At 43.3% G+C, this 13,344-nt stretch overlaps 1 protein-coding gene across 1 annotated transcript in view; it reads right to left on the bottom strand.

The window, feature by feature from the left end:
• The window catches only part of RAB5C (RAB5C, member RAS oncogene family), a 49,327-nt gene that overhangs the window by 530 nt on the left and 35,453 nt on the right, over window positions 1–13,344 (bottom strand). The window contains exons 2-6 of the mRNA XM_069751800.1: window positions 10,413–10,669; window positions 5,227–5,378; window positions 3,808–3,930; window positions 3,627–3,720; window positions 1–2,636 (exon numbers count right to left, since the gene is read on the bottom strand). The exon at window positions 1–2,636 is cut by the window's left edge and continues 530 nt beyond it. Of these exons, the coding sequence (XP_069607901.1) occupies window positions 2,521–2,636; window positions 3,627–3,720; window positions 3,808–3,930; window positions 5,227–5,378; window positions 10,413–10,578 (651 nt within the window). The 5' untranslated portion in view covers window positions 10,579–10,669 and the 3' untranslated portion in view covers window positions 1–2,520. The remainder of the gene's footprint in view (window positions 2,637–3,626; window positions 3,721–3,807; window positions 3,931–5,226; window positions 5,379–10,412; window positions 10,670–13,344) is intronic.

Below are 13,344 nucleotides of genomic sequence, written 5' to 3' on the forward strand. Positions count from 1 at the left end.
CAACCCCCACATGTACTCAGGCTGGCTAGCAGCCATAAATCATGCAGCTGCGTCCACAAAAACTAAATCTCCGAGCAGTCACAAATACTCAAGAGACCACCCGAGCGTGCTCAGGAAAACCAGAGCAATGAGTACACTCGCTCATCACCAATTAAGACTTGTCTGACCCAAGCGGGACATCTCCCTGCCTTTGTGCAGATTGTACCCACATAAATTACACCACGTGGGCTTATGGGCAAAGAAATAATCAATTTTCTGATATGTAGTCAAAATATATGTATTTTTTTTTTTTTAAATAGAACTCAAAAAAGTCATTTAAAAAGAGAAATCCCTAAGTGGAGCCAGATGGAATAAACCCTTAAGGCTACGTGCACACGCTGCGGATTTTGCTGCAGATCCGCAGCAAATTCCCATGAGTTTACAGTACCATGTTAACCTATGGGAAACAAAATCCGCAGTGCACATGCTGCGGAAAAAAATGCACTGAAACGCAGCGGTTTACATTCCGCAGCATGTCAATTCTTTGTGCGGATTCCGCTGCGGTTTTACACCTGCTCCAATAGAAGACTACAGGTGTAAAGTCGCAACGGAATCTGCAGTAGAAACCGCGATAAATCCGCAGGAAAAACCACAGCGGTTTTGCACTGTGGTTTTTCCAAATCCGCTGCGGAAAAATCTGCAGTCCTCCAGAATACGTGCGCACATACCCTAACAGTGCTGTGCGACACGTATCACAAACCACAGCTATATAAATGATCCACGTTATGTACAGCTCACCTTCGCTCCCTAAAAATCTGTCTGCGGGAATGGAGAACATGGTAGCACATGTGAATTACTACACAAGGCGCTCCGGCTGTACAGTCTTACACCTTTTAAAATGTATTTGACAGGGATAATATTACAACAAGGAAACATGGCAAAATTTCTTTTTTCTTTAAAAGACGTCTTTACATTTTGATAATCTGGAAGAACATGATATAGTGGAAAAATACAAATACACTCACTTTAGATTGTAAAAACTCCCAAACAGTGAGAATAGTCTTCCAGTGAGTATTTTAGGAAATCAGCCATTTAACAGTATATCCAAAAAAGAATTCCCCACCCTCAATACAAAAATGGTCACATATTAGTAAAAGGGAAAATGGGCAGCCAACCTTCGTTGGTATTTGTCTTTGCTGTACAAAACATTTTAATCTCTTTCTTAAGTAGTTACATGAACTTCATCAATAACTGAAAAACACACACAAAAAAAAAAAAAAGGCCGCCACAACATAGATAAATGACAAGTACCACTAGACTAAGGCTGGGTTCAGACAGGCATATTTCACGGGACAATGCCAGAGAACCCAAGTCTTGACTACATGATGGGCCATGTGGATACATCTAAATAAAATGGGAATGGTTGGTGATATCAACTTCCTGTTTGTGGCACATTAGTATATGGGAGGGGGAAAACTTTTTTCAAGATGGGCGGTGACCATGGCGGCCATTTTGAATCCAACTTTATAAATGGCCCACCCTGTAGAATGTACAGCCTCATATTGGTCTATGAGACCAAGTTCAGGTTGGGAGACCCACGGTCAGTCCGAGCACTCCTTACAGACCCCGACATACACCCGCCTCAGCCTTTACAGTGAGAACGCCCTCATTCCAGTTTACTAATATGTGGTCATTTTAGGTTTCATCTGATTCTATTTAGCTGCATAAGAAATGATTATGAGAAAGCCGCAATTATAAAAAGTAATGGAAGGGGCTAAAGTAACTCTCCCTCTGTCATCCCATTCCAGTAGGAGCCATCCCACTTTATTTTACAAAGGCCTTTAGATTAACATAATTTAAAGAAAGGCATACAGTATTAAGGGGATTAAACATTTTAAGAAAGAAAATATATATATATTCATATACACTCCATACATATATGCATGTCAATGTACACAGCGTTCTGTCCTTACAATATACGGCTTAAGAATGATTCATGATCAAGGAGCTCATCAGAAGTGGATTAGAAGCGTCACACATTTCCCAGAGCTTCCCCTTCTCACAGCCGCCCGGAGGAGGGGTAAGAGGAGGGAAATCGGAGTAGGTTAATCAGATCATAGTACAGTTTTATTTATAATATATATATATATTAAAAGTGACTTAAGACTTAAAAATTGAATTAGTATTTATACAAGGAAAAAAAAGTGCAGGTGGAATGAGAAATCAGTCAGGACGCTGATCAATCAGAAGCTGGAGTGGTGGTATAGATGATGAAATACAAGTCACAGCGCCCATCCTAGCCCCTCCAGAACCAGGGTGGTCTTATCAATTCTGCAGGGGCCTAAGAACTGATTAGGCTTAAAGTGGATTTCCAGTCTCATCTCTTTGTTGGTTTTATTGATGGTCATTTTTTTTTTTTAGACATTTTTTTTATTTTTATTTTTTTTTTAATTGTAAATCTCTATGTTTTTGGTTCCCCTCTGCCCACCACCAGGTGATGAGCGATAAGGAAGTACACGGTGGTGGAAACTGATACGCAACTCAATTGCTGCAGCACTGGCTCCTTGCAGGTGGGCTATTTTCTTGAAGGTCCACTCCTCTATTTCTTCCAGGGGCGCCTTGTGCACTTTGTGGCTCATTCTTCGGCAGTTTCTTGGCTGCAAATAATTAAATGGGTAAAAGAAATTTATAACATGAAATGAGCGTTGTATTGAAAAAAAGACTAAATGCAGTGTAGGTCCAAATTTATGGTCAACTGGCACTTTGATCAGGTCTTTATTTAGTTCCCAATAATGAAGTATATGCTCTGATCCAGGTTTAGTAGACCCTACAATAGGGCATAGCCATGTCCCCTGAGACACCATAAAGTTAAAAAGCAAGTCTCATTAATTTATGTATTTCAAGGATAATTCACTTGGATGACAATGTGCAATACTGCATTTCACCTGTAGAGGTCTCTTCACTTCCTTGAACACAAAAAAAAAAAAAACAACAACCTCCTTTGTTAAAGAGATTCTGTCAGTTTGTTTTCTGTTAAATTGTAATTGGGTTTCATTAACAATTTTGCCTTCTATAACCTCTGTGTTGCACCATCTATTGCGGACTTCAGAATGTGTTTACTGAAAATCCGTCAGCGAGTTCTTTGTAGCAGTCAAATCAAAGCTTCTATGTCTTTTATCGAGCTCCCCCAGCTGAGTTATGACCACATGCCACAAAGTTGAATGTACAGGAAAACAAAAGTTGAATGTACAGGAAAACAAAAGAAGCGGTAAAAGCCAAGCAGTGCAAATTTTTAAATTAAACCAAATTGGCAAAAATATATATATATATTTTTTTTTTTATCCCCGAATACATGCATTTAAGAAAATAAATATAAAAAATAAATTTGGCCCCACAGGTTGACACCTCTTTAATGTTGCAAACTGTTCTCAGCATGAATAAAGCTTTAAAACTGATGGCTTTGCACATGACATGATTGAAGGAGATCCCCTTTAACTATACACATTGGTTAAATTGGTTCACCCTGTAGATTCATTTCAGGCACTTGCTGCTTAGAACAAATCTACAGGCCAAAGACGGAAGCAAAGCACGAGCCGTATGGGCGATGAAGGCCGAGTAGTGAGAAGTAGCGGATGGCAAAACCGTACCTATAGCCATAAAGATTTCATTCACATTCATTGCTGTTTTAGCGGAGGTCTCCATGAAGAGCAAACTGTTGTCATCGGCATACGCTTGTGCTTCCTGCAGATGAACAGTAAGAGTTAATACGGGCGGGCCGATTTCGGTGTGTTACCCTCAAGTGATGTCACCCTTGTGCAACATGCTCACCTGGAAGTCGACGGCTCTTTTACTGGAAAGGTCGGCCTTATTTCCAGACAAGGCGATAACAATATTTGGGCTTGCCTGTCTCTGAAGTTCCTTCACCCAATTTTTTGCTCTGGTGAATGTTTCCTAAGTGAGGAGAAATCGGATTAGCTTCATTGAACGAATAACCCGCAGTAACTAGACACGAGGTGCACATTTCTCTGCACATCCACTGTGTTGTGGCTCATGCAATACACTATGTTACTCTTCTAAGTCTACAAAGACCTACCGATGTTCTCCCCTAGAAGCTGCCGGTAGATAATGGCGCAGTAACAGACAGTGTCATCAGACAGCAGCAATCTTCATTTTCTATCCAACATGCCTCCTTATTCAAAAAGGACTGTCTGGCTGCTTTACATTTTTTGACAAAGTTTAGAAAAGCGTAAAATATCAAACTGCTTAATGTTCCTTAATGATCCCCGGCCATTACCAGAGTCCCTTATTAATGTTATTTTTTTCTCATCTGCTCTGTTGGAAAGCAGGAGGTAAAGTCCTGGATGCGAGATGTGTGTCACGAAGGTGGTTAGCCTGGAGGTGAAGAATCCAGCAATAAAAGGTAGCTGAAAGGTTTTATTGAGCCTGGATTTTGTGTCTGGGTTTTAGGAGCGACCAGAAGAGCTTGGGTGGGAATGGTCACCGATACTTAGTCTGGGTTTTGTAGATCCTACTTTTAAAAGGCAGTTGATCTGTCTCAGTCAGGTGGGGAAGCTGAGCAGAGTGGGTTGTGTCAGAGCGAGATAAACCAGAATCTCTAAGATAAGACTGCACAGGTTGAGGGCACCAAACTGCAAATATCAGTGGCTGCTATGGATGATTACGGTTTTGTGTGACTGAACTGAGGCTAGCTCAGTCATGTATGAGTAGTTAGGGCATGTACTGTCTAGTTAACACCTTGACAAGGATAGGGATATTGATTTTATGGTTATGTTTTTTGGTACGGTGCAATCAGTGAAAATAAACAATATTCCATTTTTAAGATAAAAACCCTGTCACTTAGTGTTTCAACAGCGCAAATCCCTACAGCCCATTTTGACCTCTTTTTTCAACCACCAGGTTATACTGCTTACCGTATACATTTTCTGCCAGGAAAGAACAGTGGCAAGCGGGTGTACCAAACCAGTATCCCATACATGTCAGACAAATGGGCAGCCGACTCTAGGATTTACAAGCCTATCCAGATCTTGGATCTCTGGCTCTAATCAACGGGTTCAGTGCTTTATTCTCATTTAACAAACCAAACATGGTTCACATCTGTTAACTACAGGGGTTGACAAGTTACTTTTGAAGGCTAAAGTACTGATCACAAGGAATTTTTACATCCCTGTTTTACTCCAATATATTACCAGATTATCAAGGCAGGTATAGAGACAATGTAATACATACTGTGTTGGTGATGTCGTAGACCACAATGGCCGCCTGGGCTCCTCTATAGTACATGGGGGCCAAGCTGTGGTACCTCTCTTGCCCTGCTGTGTCCCAAATCTCAAATTTCACTGTTGTGTCATCCAGGCATACTGTCTGTGTAAGGAAAGCAGCTGAAGACATAAAAGCACACAGTTACTTCAGGGGACAAGACTTAGGGTACCGTCACACAGTGGCATTTTGATCGCTACGACGGTACGATTCGTGACTTTCCAGCGATATCCTTACGATCTCGCTGTGTGACACGCTACTGCGATCAGGGACCCCGCTGAGAATCGTATGTCGTTGCAGATCGTTTGAAACTTTCTTTCGTCGCTGGATCTCCCGCTCACATCACTGAATCGGCATGTGCGACGCCGATTCAGCGATGTCTTCACTGGTAACCAGGGTAAACATCGGGTTACTAAGCGCAGGGCCGTGCTTAGTAACCCGATGTTTACCCTGGTTACCAGCGTAAACGTAAAAAAAACAAACAGTACATACTTAACTTGTGCTGTCTGTCCCCGGCGCTCTGCTTCTCTGCACTCCTCCTGCATCCTGTGTCAGCGCCGGCCAGCCGGAAAGCACAGCGGTGACGTCACCGCTCTGCTTTCCGGCCGCTGTGCTCACAGTCAGTGCAGGAAAGCAGAGCGCCGGGGACAGACAGCGGTAGGTAAGTATGTACTGTTTGTTTTTTTTTACTTTTACGATGGTAACCAGGGTAAACATCGGGTTACTAAGCGTGGCCCTGCGCTTAGTAACCCGACGTTTACCCTGGTTACCAGGGGACTTCGGGATCGTTGGTAGCTGGAGAGCTGTCTGTGTGACAGCTCTCCAGCGACCAAACAGCGACGCTGCAGCGATCGACATCGTTGTCGTATTGCTGCAGCGTCGTTTCAGTGTGACGGTACCTTTAAGCACACAAGGTTGTACACAATGTAATGTAACTTTGTAGAGCAGTCATTCAGCTCCTAACACCATACTGAAGAAAAAAAGCAAAACAAAAACAAACCAAGAAAAAAAAACAAAAAACAAAAAAAACAAATGTACATAGTAATAGTAAGACGCAGAGAAAAAAAAAAAAAAAACTGTATAACTGTGCTCCAAGCTTAAGGTTTTAAAATTAGGAGTGCCTTCAACAAGAAGCTCTGAGATCCTTGAAGATTCGGCACAGCAGGGGTTAAAGTGCGGTGACCTGGCACTGATATGTACTACTAAACTAATCAGCTGACACAACAAGATTGCCTGAAAACCTGCTGACTCCCTTCCTGTACTACTCAGCAAGGAAGGTTTCCTGCCGCCAAGTCCATAGAAATGGAGGAACCCTGTAAAATGCAAGCAGGAGGGGGCCTGCGAGGATCCCCCCCATCATACATATTTAATACGATCACAAGGCAGCCTCGACACTGCCGAATACAGAGTTATTCTCAGACGCCGCTAAAAGCTAATTGTTCATGTGTAAATTTAATGAGCTTATAATTGCGGCCCTTGCTGTATTATCTGGGGAGGAGAGATCCAAGTGATGTGTATCCCAAAGTAGACAAAATGGGGAACAGACGTTTAACTCACTAAATTCATAGTCTGTGAGGCTGGATGCTACAAGAAAGCACCAATCTGAATGTGCAATGAGATGAGGGGACTAAGGGCACCCATATATGAGACTCATGGCGGGCGGCTGAATCTGGAGATATCCACAGGCTCAGCCAGCAGTTTAATGGGGGCACTGGCCAACTGATAGCTGGGAGGGACGCTGATCACGCATGTCTGATTTCAGGCTTCTGATCGCATTGTTTTCTCCAAGATAAATCCACAGCTTTCTCATAGAGAACACAGGTGTGCTTGGTTGAACAAGTGCTCCGATGTATGAGTCGGCAGAAGCACTGTTCAGCAGACAGCCATGCAGTATGTCCGGCAAGCCTAAACGGGCTTCTACTGGTATAGTCCATACATCTTATCACAAGTCTCCATTCATTTTCTTTCCTTTAACAATGGGCTCAAAGTACCTGGCCCGCAGGAGTTCCTGGTGCAAAGCTATAAACATGGGCCAAAATGGATCGTGTAGAGAGAATTCCTTGTCCAAATATTCATTACTAGATGGTGGCCCGATTCTAACGCATCGGGTATTCTAGAATATGTATGTAGTTTATTTATGAAGATTTCAGAATAATGCAATTTATACACAGGATTCGGCCGGCCGGGCGTGACCAATCAGTGAAGCCAGGGCCTGCTCCAGGTCTTTGAGGGCCCCGGGCAAAAGAGTCTCAGTGGGCCTTCCTCTAACACATACCACGATTCATGATGCACAGATACAGCAGAGAAATATAGCACAGCCAAGTAGCATACAGCCCATGCAGTATATTGCCCAGCCCACGCAGTATATAACAGCCCACGCAGTATTAAACACAGCAAAGTAGTATATTGCCCAGCCACGTAATATATACCACAGCCACGTAGTATATAGCAGAGACGTAGTATATCACAGCCCACGCAATATATTGCCCAGCCACGTAATATATAAGAGCCCATGCAGTATATAACACAGGCCACGTAGTATAGAGCACAGCGATGTAGTATATTGCCCAGCCACGTAATATATACCACAGCCACGTAGTATATAGCATAGAGGCGTAGTATAGAACACAGCTCATGCAGTATCTAACAGCCCACGTAGTATATAGCAATGTGGGCACCATATCCCTGTTAAAAAAAAATTAAAATTAAAAATAGTTATATACTCACCTTCCGTCGGCCCCCGGATCCAGCCCAGGCCTTTACCGATGCTCCTCTCGACGCTCCGGTCCCGCGAGATGATGACGTAGCGGTCTCGCGAGACCGCATGTCATCATCTCGAGAGATCGCAATGCATGGTCCGGGGTGTCGCGAGGAGCGGGAAAGGCGACGGAAGGTGAGAACATAATGATTTTTTATTTTATTACTTTTAGCATTAGATCTTTTTACTATTGATGCTGCATAGGCCACACAGGGTTAATAGCAGCGTTAACAGACTTCATTACACCGCGGCATTACGCTGTGTAACGCAGCCATTAACCCTGTGTGAGCCCTGACTGGAGGGGGCACTGACAGTAGGAAGGGGAGAATTCGCGGCCAGACTGTGCCCGTCGCTGATTGGTCGCAGCCTGCCAGCCGCGACCAATCAGCGACGCGGGATTTCCGTGACAGACAGACGCAGGTGCCCCTTAGATAATTATATAGTAGATAATCGTCTAAGGCTCACTTCCGTCTGTCTGTGTCACGGATATTCATTGGTCGCGGCCTCTGTCTGTCATGGAAATCCAAGTCGCTGATTGGTTGTGGCAAAACAGCCAGACCAAACACTCCGTTACCGCCGCTATTGACCCTGTGTGTCCCCAACTTTTTAATATTGATGCTGCCTATGCGGCATCAGTAGTAAAAAAAATGTAACGTTAAAAATAAAAAAAAACAAAAAACCTGCTATACTCACCCTCCGTAGTCCGCCGAGCCGCTCGCGCCTACCGCCATTCTTCCTTTCCCAGCGATGCATTGCGAAATTACCCAGAAGACTTAGCGGTCTCGCAAGACCGCTAAGTCATCTGGGTGATTTTGCAATGCATCCTGAAAACGGAAGATGGCGGCAGGCGCACGTGTATCGCTGGAGCTTCGCTGGATCCCAGGGTGAATATATAACTTTTTTATTTTAATTATTTTTTTTTTTTTAACAGGGATATGGTGCCCACACTGCTGTATACTACGTGGGCAGTGTTCGATACCGCGTGGCTCTGTGCTGTATACCGTGTGGACATGCATATTCTGGAATATATATATATAGTACTAAAGGGAATGCGATTCTCATACCACTGTGCCTGGCTATTTAGCCAGATAGCCAAGCTGTCACCAACTGATCAACCTTGTGTTAAAGGGGCTATCCAATGAAAAGTAGTTACCACCTACACAAAGGCATGAGCCGACAGCTGCTCCATTCCTTGGTGGACTGCCCAGCGCTGCACTCGGCTTTTTGGCAGCCCTAAATGGAATGAATGTAGTAGCAATCAGGCATGCGCAATGGGCTCCATTGTAACAGTAATAAAAGTGCCCTGTTCTGCCCATTGGTGAGGGTCTCAGTGGTTGGATATCCATTGACGCAAGTTATCAACTGTCTTATGGACGGGTGCAAACTTTTTCACTGAACAATCTCTTCAATGGAAATAAATACTTAATCTGAACATGAATTGACTGGCTACTTAGAGTGACTACAAAGAGCATCTCGCTTGCTGGATGACCTGCTTGGTCTGTGAATACCTGACAGATCATTGAGGTCAAGCAGATTTGCATAGCGCTTCATTTACCTTGTGGAGGTGCTGCAGGGAAACTAAAGGGGTTGTCCATCAGACACCACCTTATTAATATCCACAAGGCACAGGTAAATAAACAGCACCATGTGGACACAAACAGTTGCAGCATACAGCATTTCTTCTGCTTGGACGGTAATGTGAAGGCTGCAGCCGATCAGCAGTCACCGGTTGGCTGCAGTTATTCAATTATACAGTGCAAGTCTAAAGACCTGCAAGAGACATGGCATAGGAGCAGTGCCAGTCCAGGTGTTTTTTTTTTCCAATTAATACAGCACCCTCAAGCCATTAAAAAGAGATTGTTCAATATTGGAACACACCTTTAAACATTTGCTGTCAGGTTTACCTGGAGACCATATGTGATCAATGCAGTAAGACACCATTAAGGGGAAGTCACACGGCGGTATAACTCTGGCAAGCATCGAAGCGCAATGCTCAGACTGGCCGGTGGCTCTCCAGACCCACGCCTGACAGCAGGTATTTCTATGCAGCTGTCTTGCTCTGGTAAGGACAGCCGATGGCCAGTCCAAGTATTGTGTTGTGATTCTCATGAGTTATATAGCATGGGGTCCCTCTCCTGGGATTTATTTTTGTGGGACACTCCTTACAATTCATGAGTATTTTGATATTCAAGAATGCACATGTCCCCTTCAAGACATAACTGTGCAGGCAGCGTAGACAGCTCTCCATTGACTTCTTACAGCAAACCCTATTTATGACAAAGTAAAGCATTTAAAGCAGACTTCGTAGCATTAACAAGTAGCATGTGATAAAAGTCCACTTGCTGTACTTAATTATTAATACACCGTGAAGACACATCAGGATTACAGATTAACCAACCTCCAATAGTGCTCTCTTGGTATTCATGGAACTGGCCCTTGACAAAACGCAGGACGAGACTAGACTTCCCCACCGCAGACTCCCCTAATAAAACCAGTTTGAACTGGCAGATTTTATTGCCGGCAGCCGGCCCATTTGGTCGAGCGCTTCCGCCTCGACCGGCCATTTCCCTGGGTTTTCACAAAACAGAAGCGAGGAGCCAGCGATCAAGGCACAGGAGGTGAGGGCTGACAGTCTTGGTAAAGGCACGTAGGGCCCTAAAAGAAAGAAAAAAAAAATGTAATGCAAAAATGTTAGTTACAAATATAACTAATACAAACAGCATCAACATGCTCGCGATAACAGGTTCACCATGTTGTGATCAATACATCACTTATCTGAAGGGTTCCTTGGGGACCTGCACTCACTTTCAGAAAACCAATGCTCATAATATGGGGAAAAAAAAAAAAAGGCTTCCCCAAGTTCCAACAGCCAAAGGTCATAACTTTGGTCAAACATTATACATAAAGTGAAACATTTGTCAGCTAAAGTCAGAACTATTTTCTACTTTCCTCCAATTGGATCCGAACCAGACATGATGTAGATCTCCCGAACACAGGCTGCACTGGGCTAGATACACAACTGTATAGCAGCGCAGCACCCAGCCCAACCGTGGGTCCCCGGCCTGGACAAAGTCATATAAGCCTAAGCTTGGCTTAGTGCAGGTCTGGAGATTTACAGTAAGAGTATGTGCACACAACGTGTTTAACCCCTTCATGACCCAGCCTATTTTGACCTTAAAGACCTTGCCGTTTTTTGCAATTCTGACCAGTGTCCCTTTAAGAGGTAATAACTCAGGAACGCTTCAACGGATCCTAGCGGTTCTGAGATTGTTTTTTCGTGACATATTGGGCTTCATGTTAGTGGTAAATTTAGGTCAATAAATTTTGCGTTTGTGATAAAAACGGAAATTTGGCGAAAATTTTGAAAATTTCACAATTTTCACATTTTGAATTTTTATTCTGTTAAACCAGAGAGTTATGTGACACAAAATAGTTAATAAATAACATTTCCCACATGTTTACTTTACATCAGCACAATTTTGGAAACAAAATTTTTTTTTGCTCGGAAGTTGTAAGGGTTAAAATTTGACCAGCGATTTCTCATTTTTACAACGAAAGTTACAAAACCATTTTTTTAGGGACCACCTCACATTTGAAGTCAGTTTGAGGGGTCTATGTGGCTGAAAATACCCAAAAGTGACACCATTCTAAAAACTGCACCCCTCAAGGTACTCAAAACCACATTCCAGAAGTTTATTAACCCTTCAGATGCTTCACAGCAGCAGAAGCAACATGGAAGGAAAAAATGAACATTTAACTTTTTAGTCACAAAAATTATCTTTTAGCAACAATTTTTTTATTTTCCCAATGGTAAAAGGAGAAACTGAACCACGAAAGTTGTTGTCCAATTTGTCCTGAGTACGCTGATACCTCATATGTGGGGGTAAACCACTGTTTGGGCGCACGGCAGGGCTTGGAAGGGAAGGAGCGCCATTTGACTTTTTGAATCAAAAATTGGCTCCACTCTTTAGCGGACACCATGTCACGTTTGGAGAGCCCCCGTGTGCCTAAAAATTGGAGCTCCCCCACAAGTGACCCCATTTTGGAAACTAGACGCCCCAGGGAACTTATCTAGATGCATAGTGAGCACTTTGAACCACCAGGTGCTTCACAAATTGATCCGTAAAAATGAAAAAGTACTTTTTTTTCACAAAAAAATTCTTTTAGCCTCAATTTTTTCATTATCACATGGGCAATAGGATAAAATGGATCATAAAATTTGTTGGGCAATTTCTCCCAAGTACGCAGATACCTCATATGTGGGGGTAAACCACTGTTTGGGCACTCGGCAGGGCTCGGAAGGGAAGGCGCGCCATTTGACTTTTTGAATGGAAAATTAGCTCCAATTGTTAGCGGACACCATGTCGCGTTTGGAGAGCCCTTGTGTGCCTAAACATTGGAGCTCCCCCACAAGTGACCCCATTTTGGAAACTAGACCCCCCAAGGAACTTATCTAGATGCATATTGAGCACTTGAAACCCCCAGGTGCTTCACAGAAGTTTATAACGCAGAGCCATGAAAATAAAAAATAATTTTTCTTTCCTCAAAAATGATTTTTTAGCCTGGAATTTCCTATTTTGCCAAGGGTAATAGGAGAAATTGGACCCCAAATGTTGTTGTCCAGTTTGTCCTGAGTACGCTGATACCCCATATGTGGGGGTAAACCACTGTTTGGGCGCACGGCAGGGCTCGGAAGGGATGGCACGCCATTTGGCTTTTTAAATGGAAAATTAGTTCCAATCATTAGCGGACACCATGTCACGTTTGGAGAGCCCCTGTGTGCCTAAACATTGGAGATCCCCCAGAAATGACCCCATTTTGGAAACTAGTCCACCAAAGGAACTAATCTAGATGTGTGGTGAGGACTTTGAACCCCCAAGTGCTTCACAGAAGTTTATAACGCAGAGCCATGAAAATAATAAAAAAAAAAAAATATTTTCCTAAAAAATGATTTTTTAGCCTGCAATTTTTTATTTTGCCAAGGGTATCAGGAGAAATTTGACCCCAAAAGTTGTTGTTCAGTTTCTCCTGAGTACGCTGATACCCCATGTGTGGGGGTAAACCACTGTTTGGGCACACGTCGGGGCTCAGAAGGGAAGTAATGACTTTTGAAATGCAGACTTTGATGGAATGGTCTGCGGGCGTCAAGTTGCGTTTGCAGAGCCCCTGGTGTGCCTAAACAGTAGAAACCCACCACAAGTGACCCCATTTTAGAAACTAGACCCCCCAAGGAACTTATCTAGATGTGTGGTGAGCACTTTGAACCCCCAAGTGCTTCATAGAAGTTTACAACATAGAGCCGTGAAAATAATAAATCATTTTTCTTTCCT

This window comes from Ranitomeya imitator, chromosome 2, assembly GCF_032444005.1.
Source record: "Ranitomeya imitator isolate aRanImi1 chromosome 2, aRanImi1.pri, whole genome shotgun sequence".
Taxonomy (NCBI): Eukaryota; Metazoa; Chordata; class Amphibia; order Anura; family Dendrobatidae; genus Ranitomeya; species Ranitomeya imitator.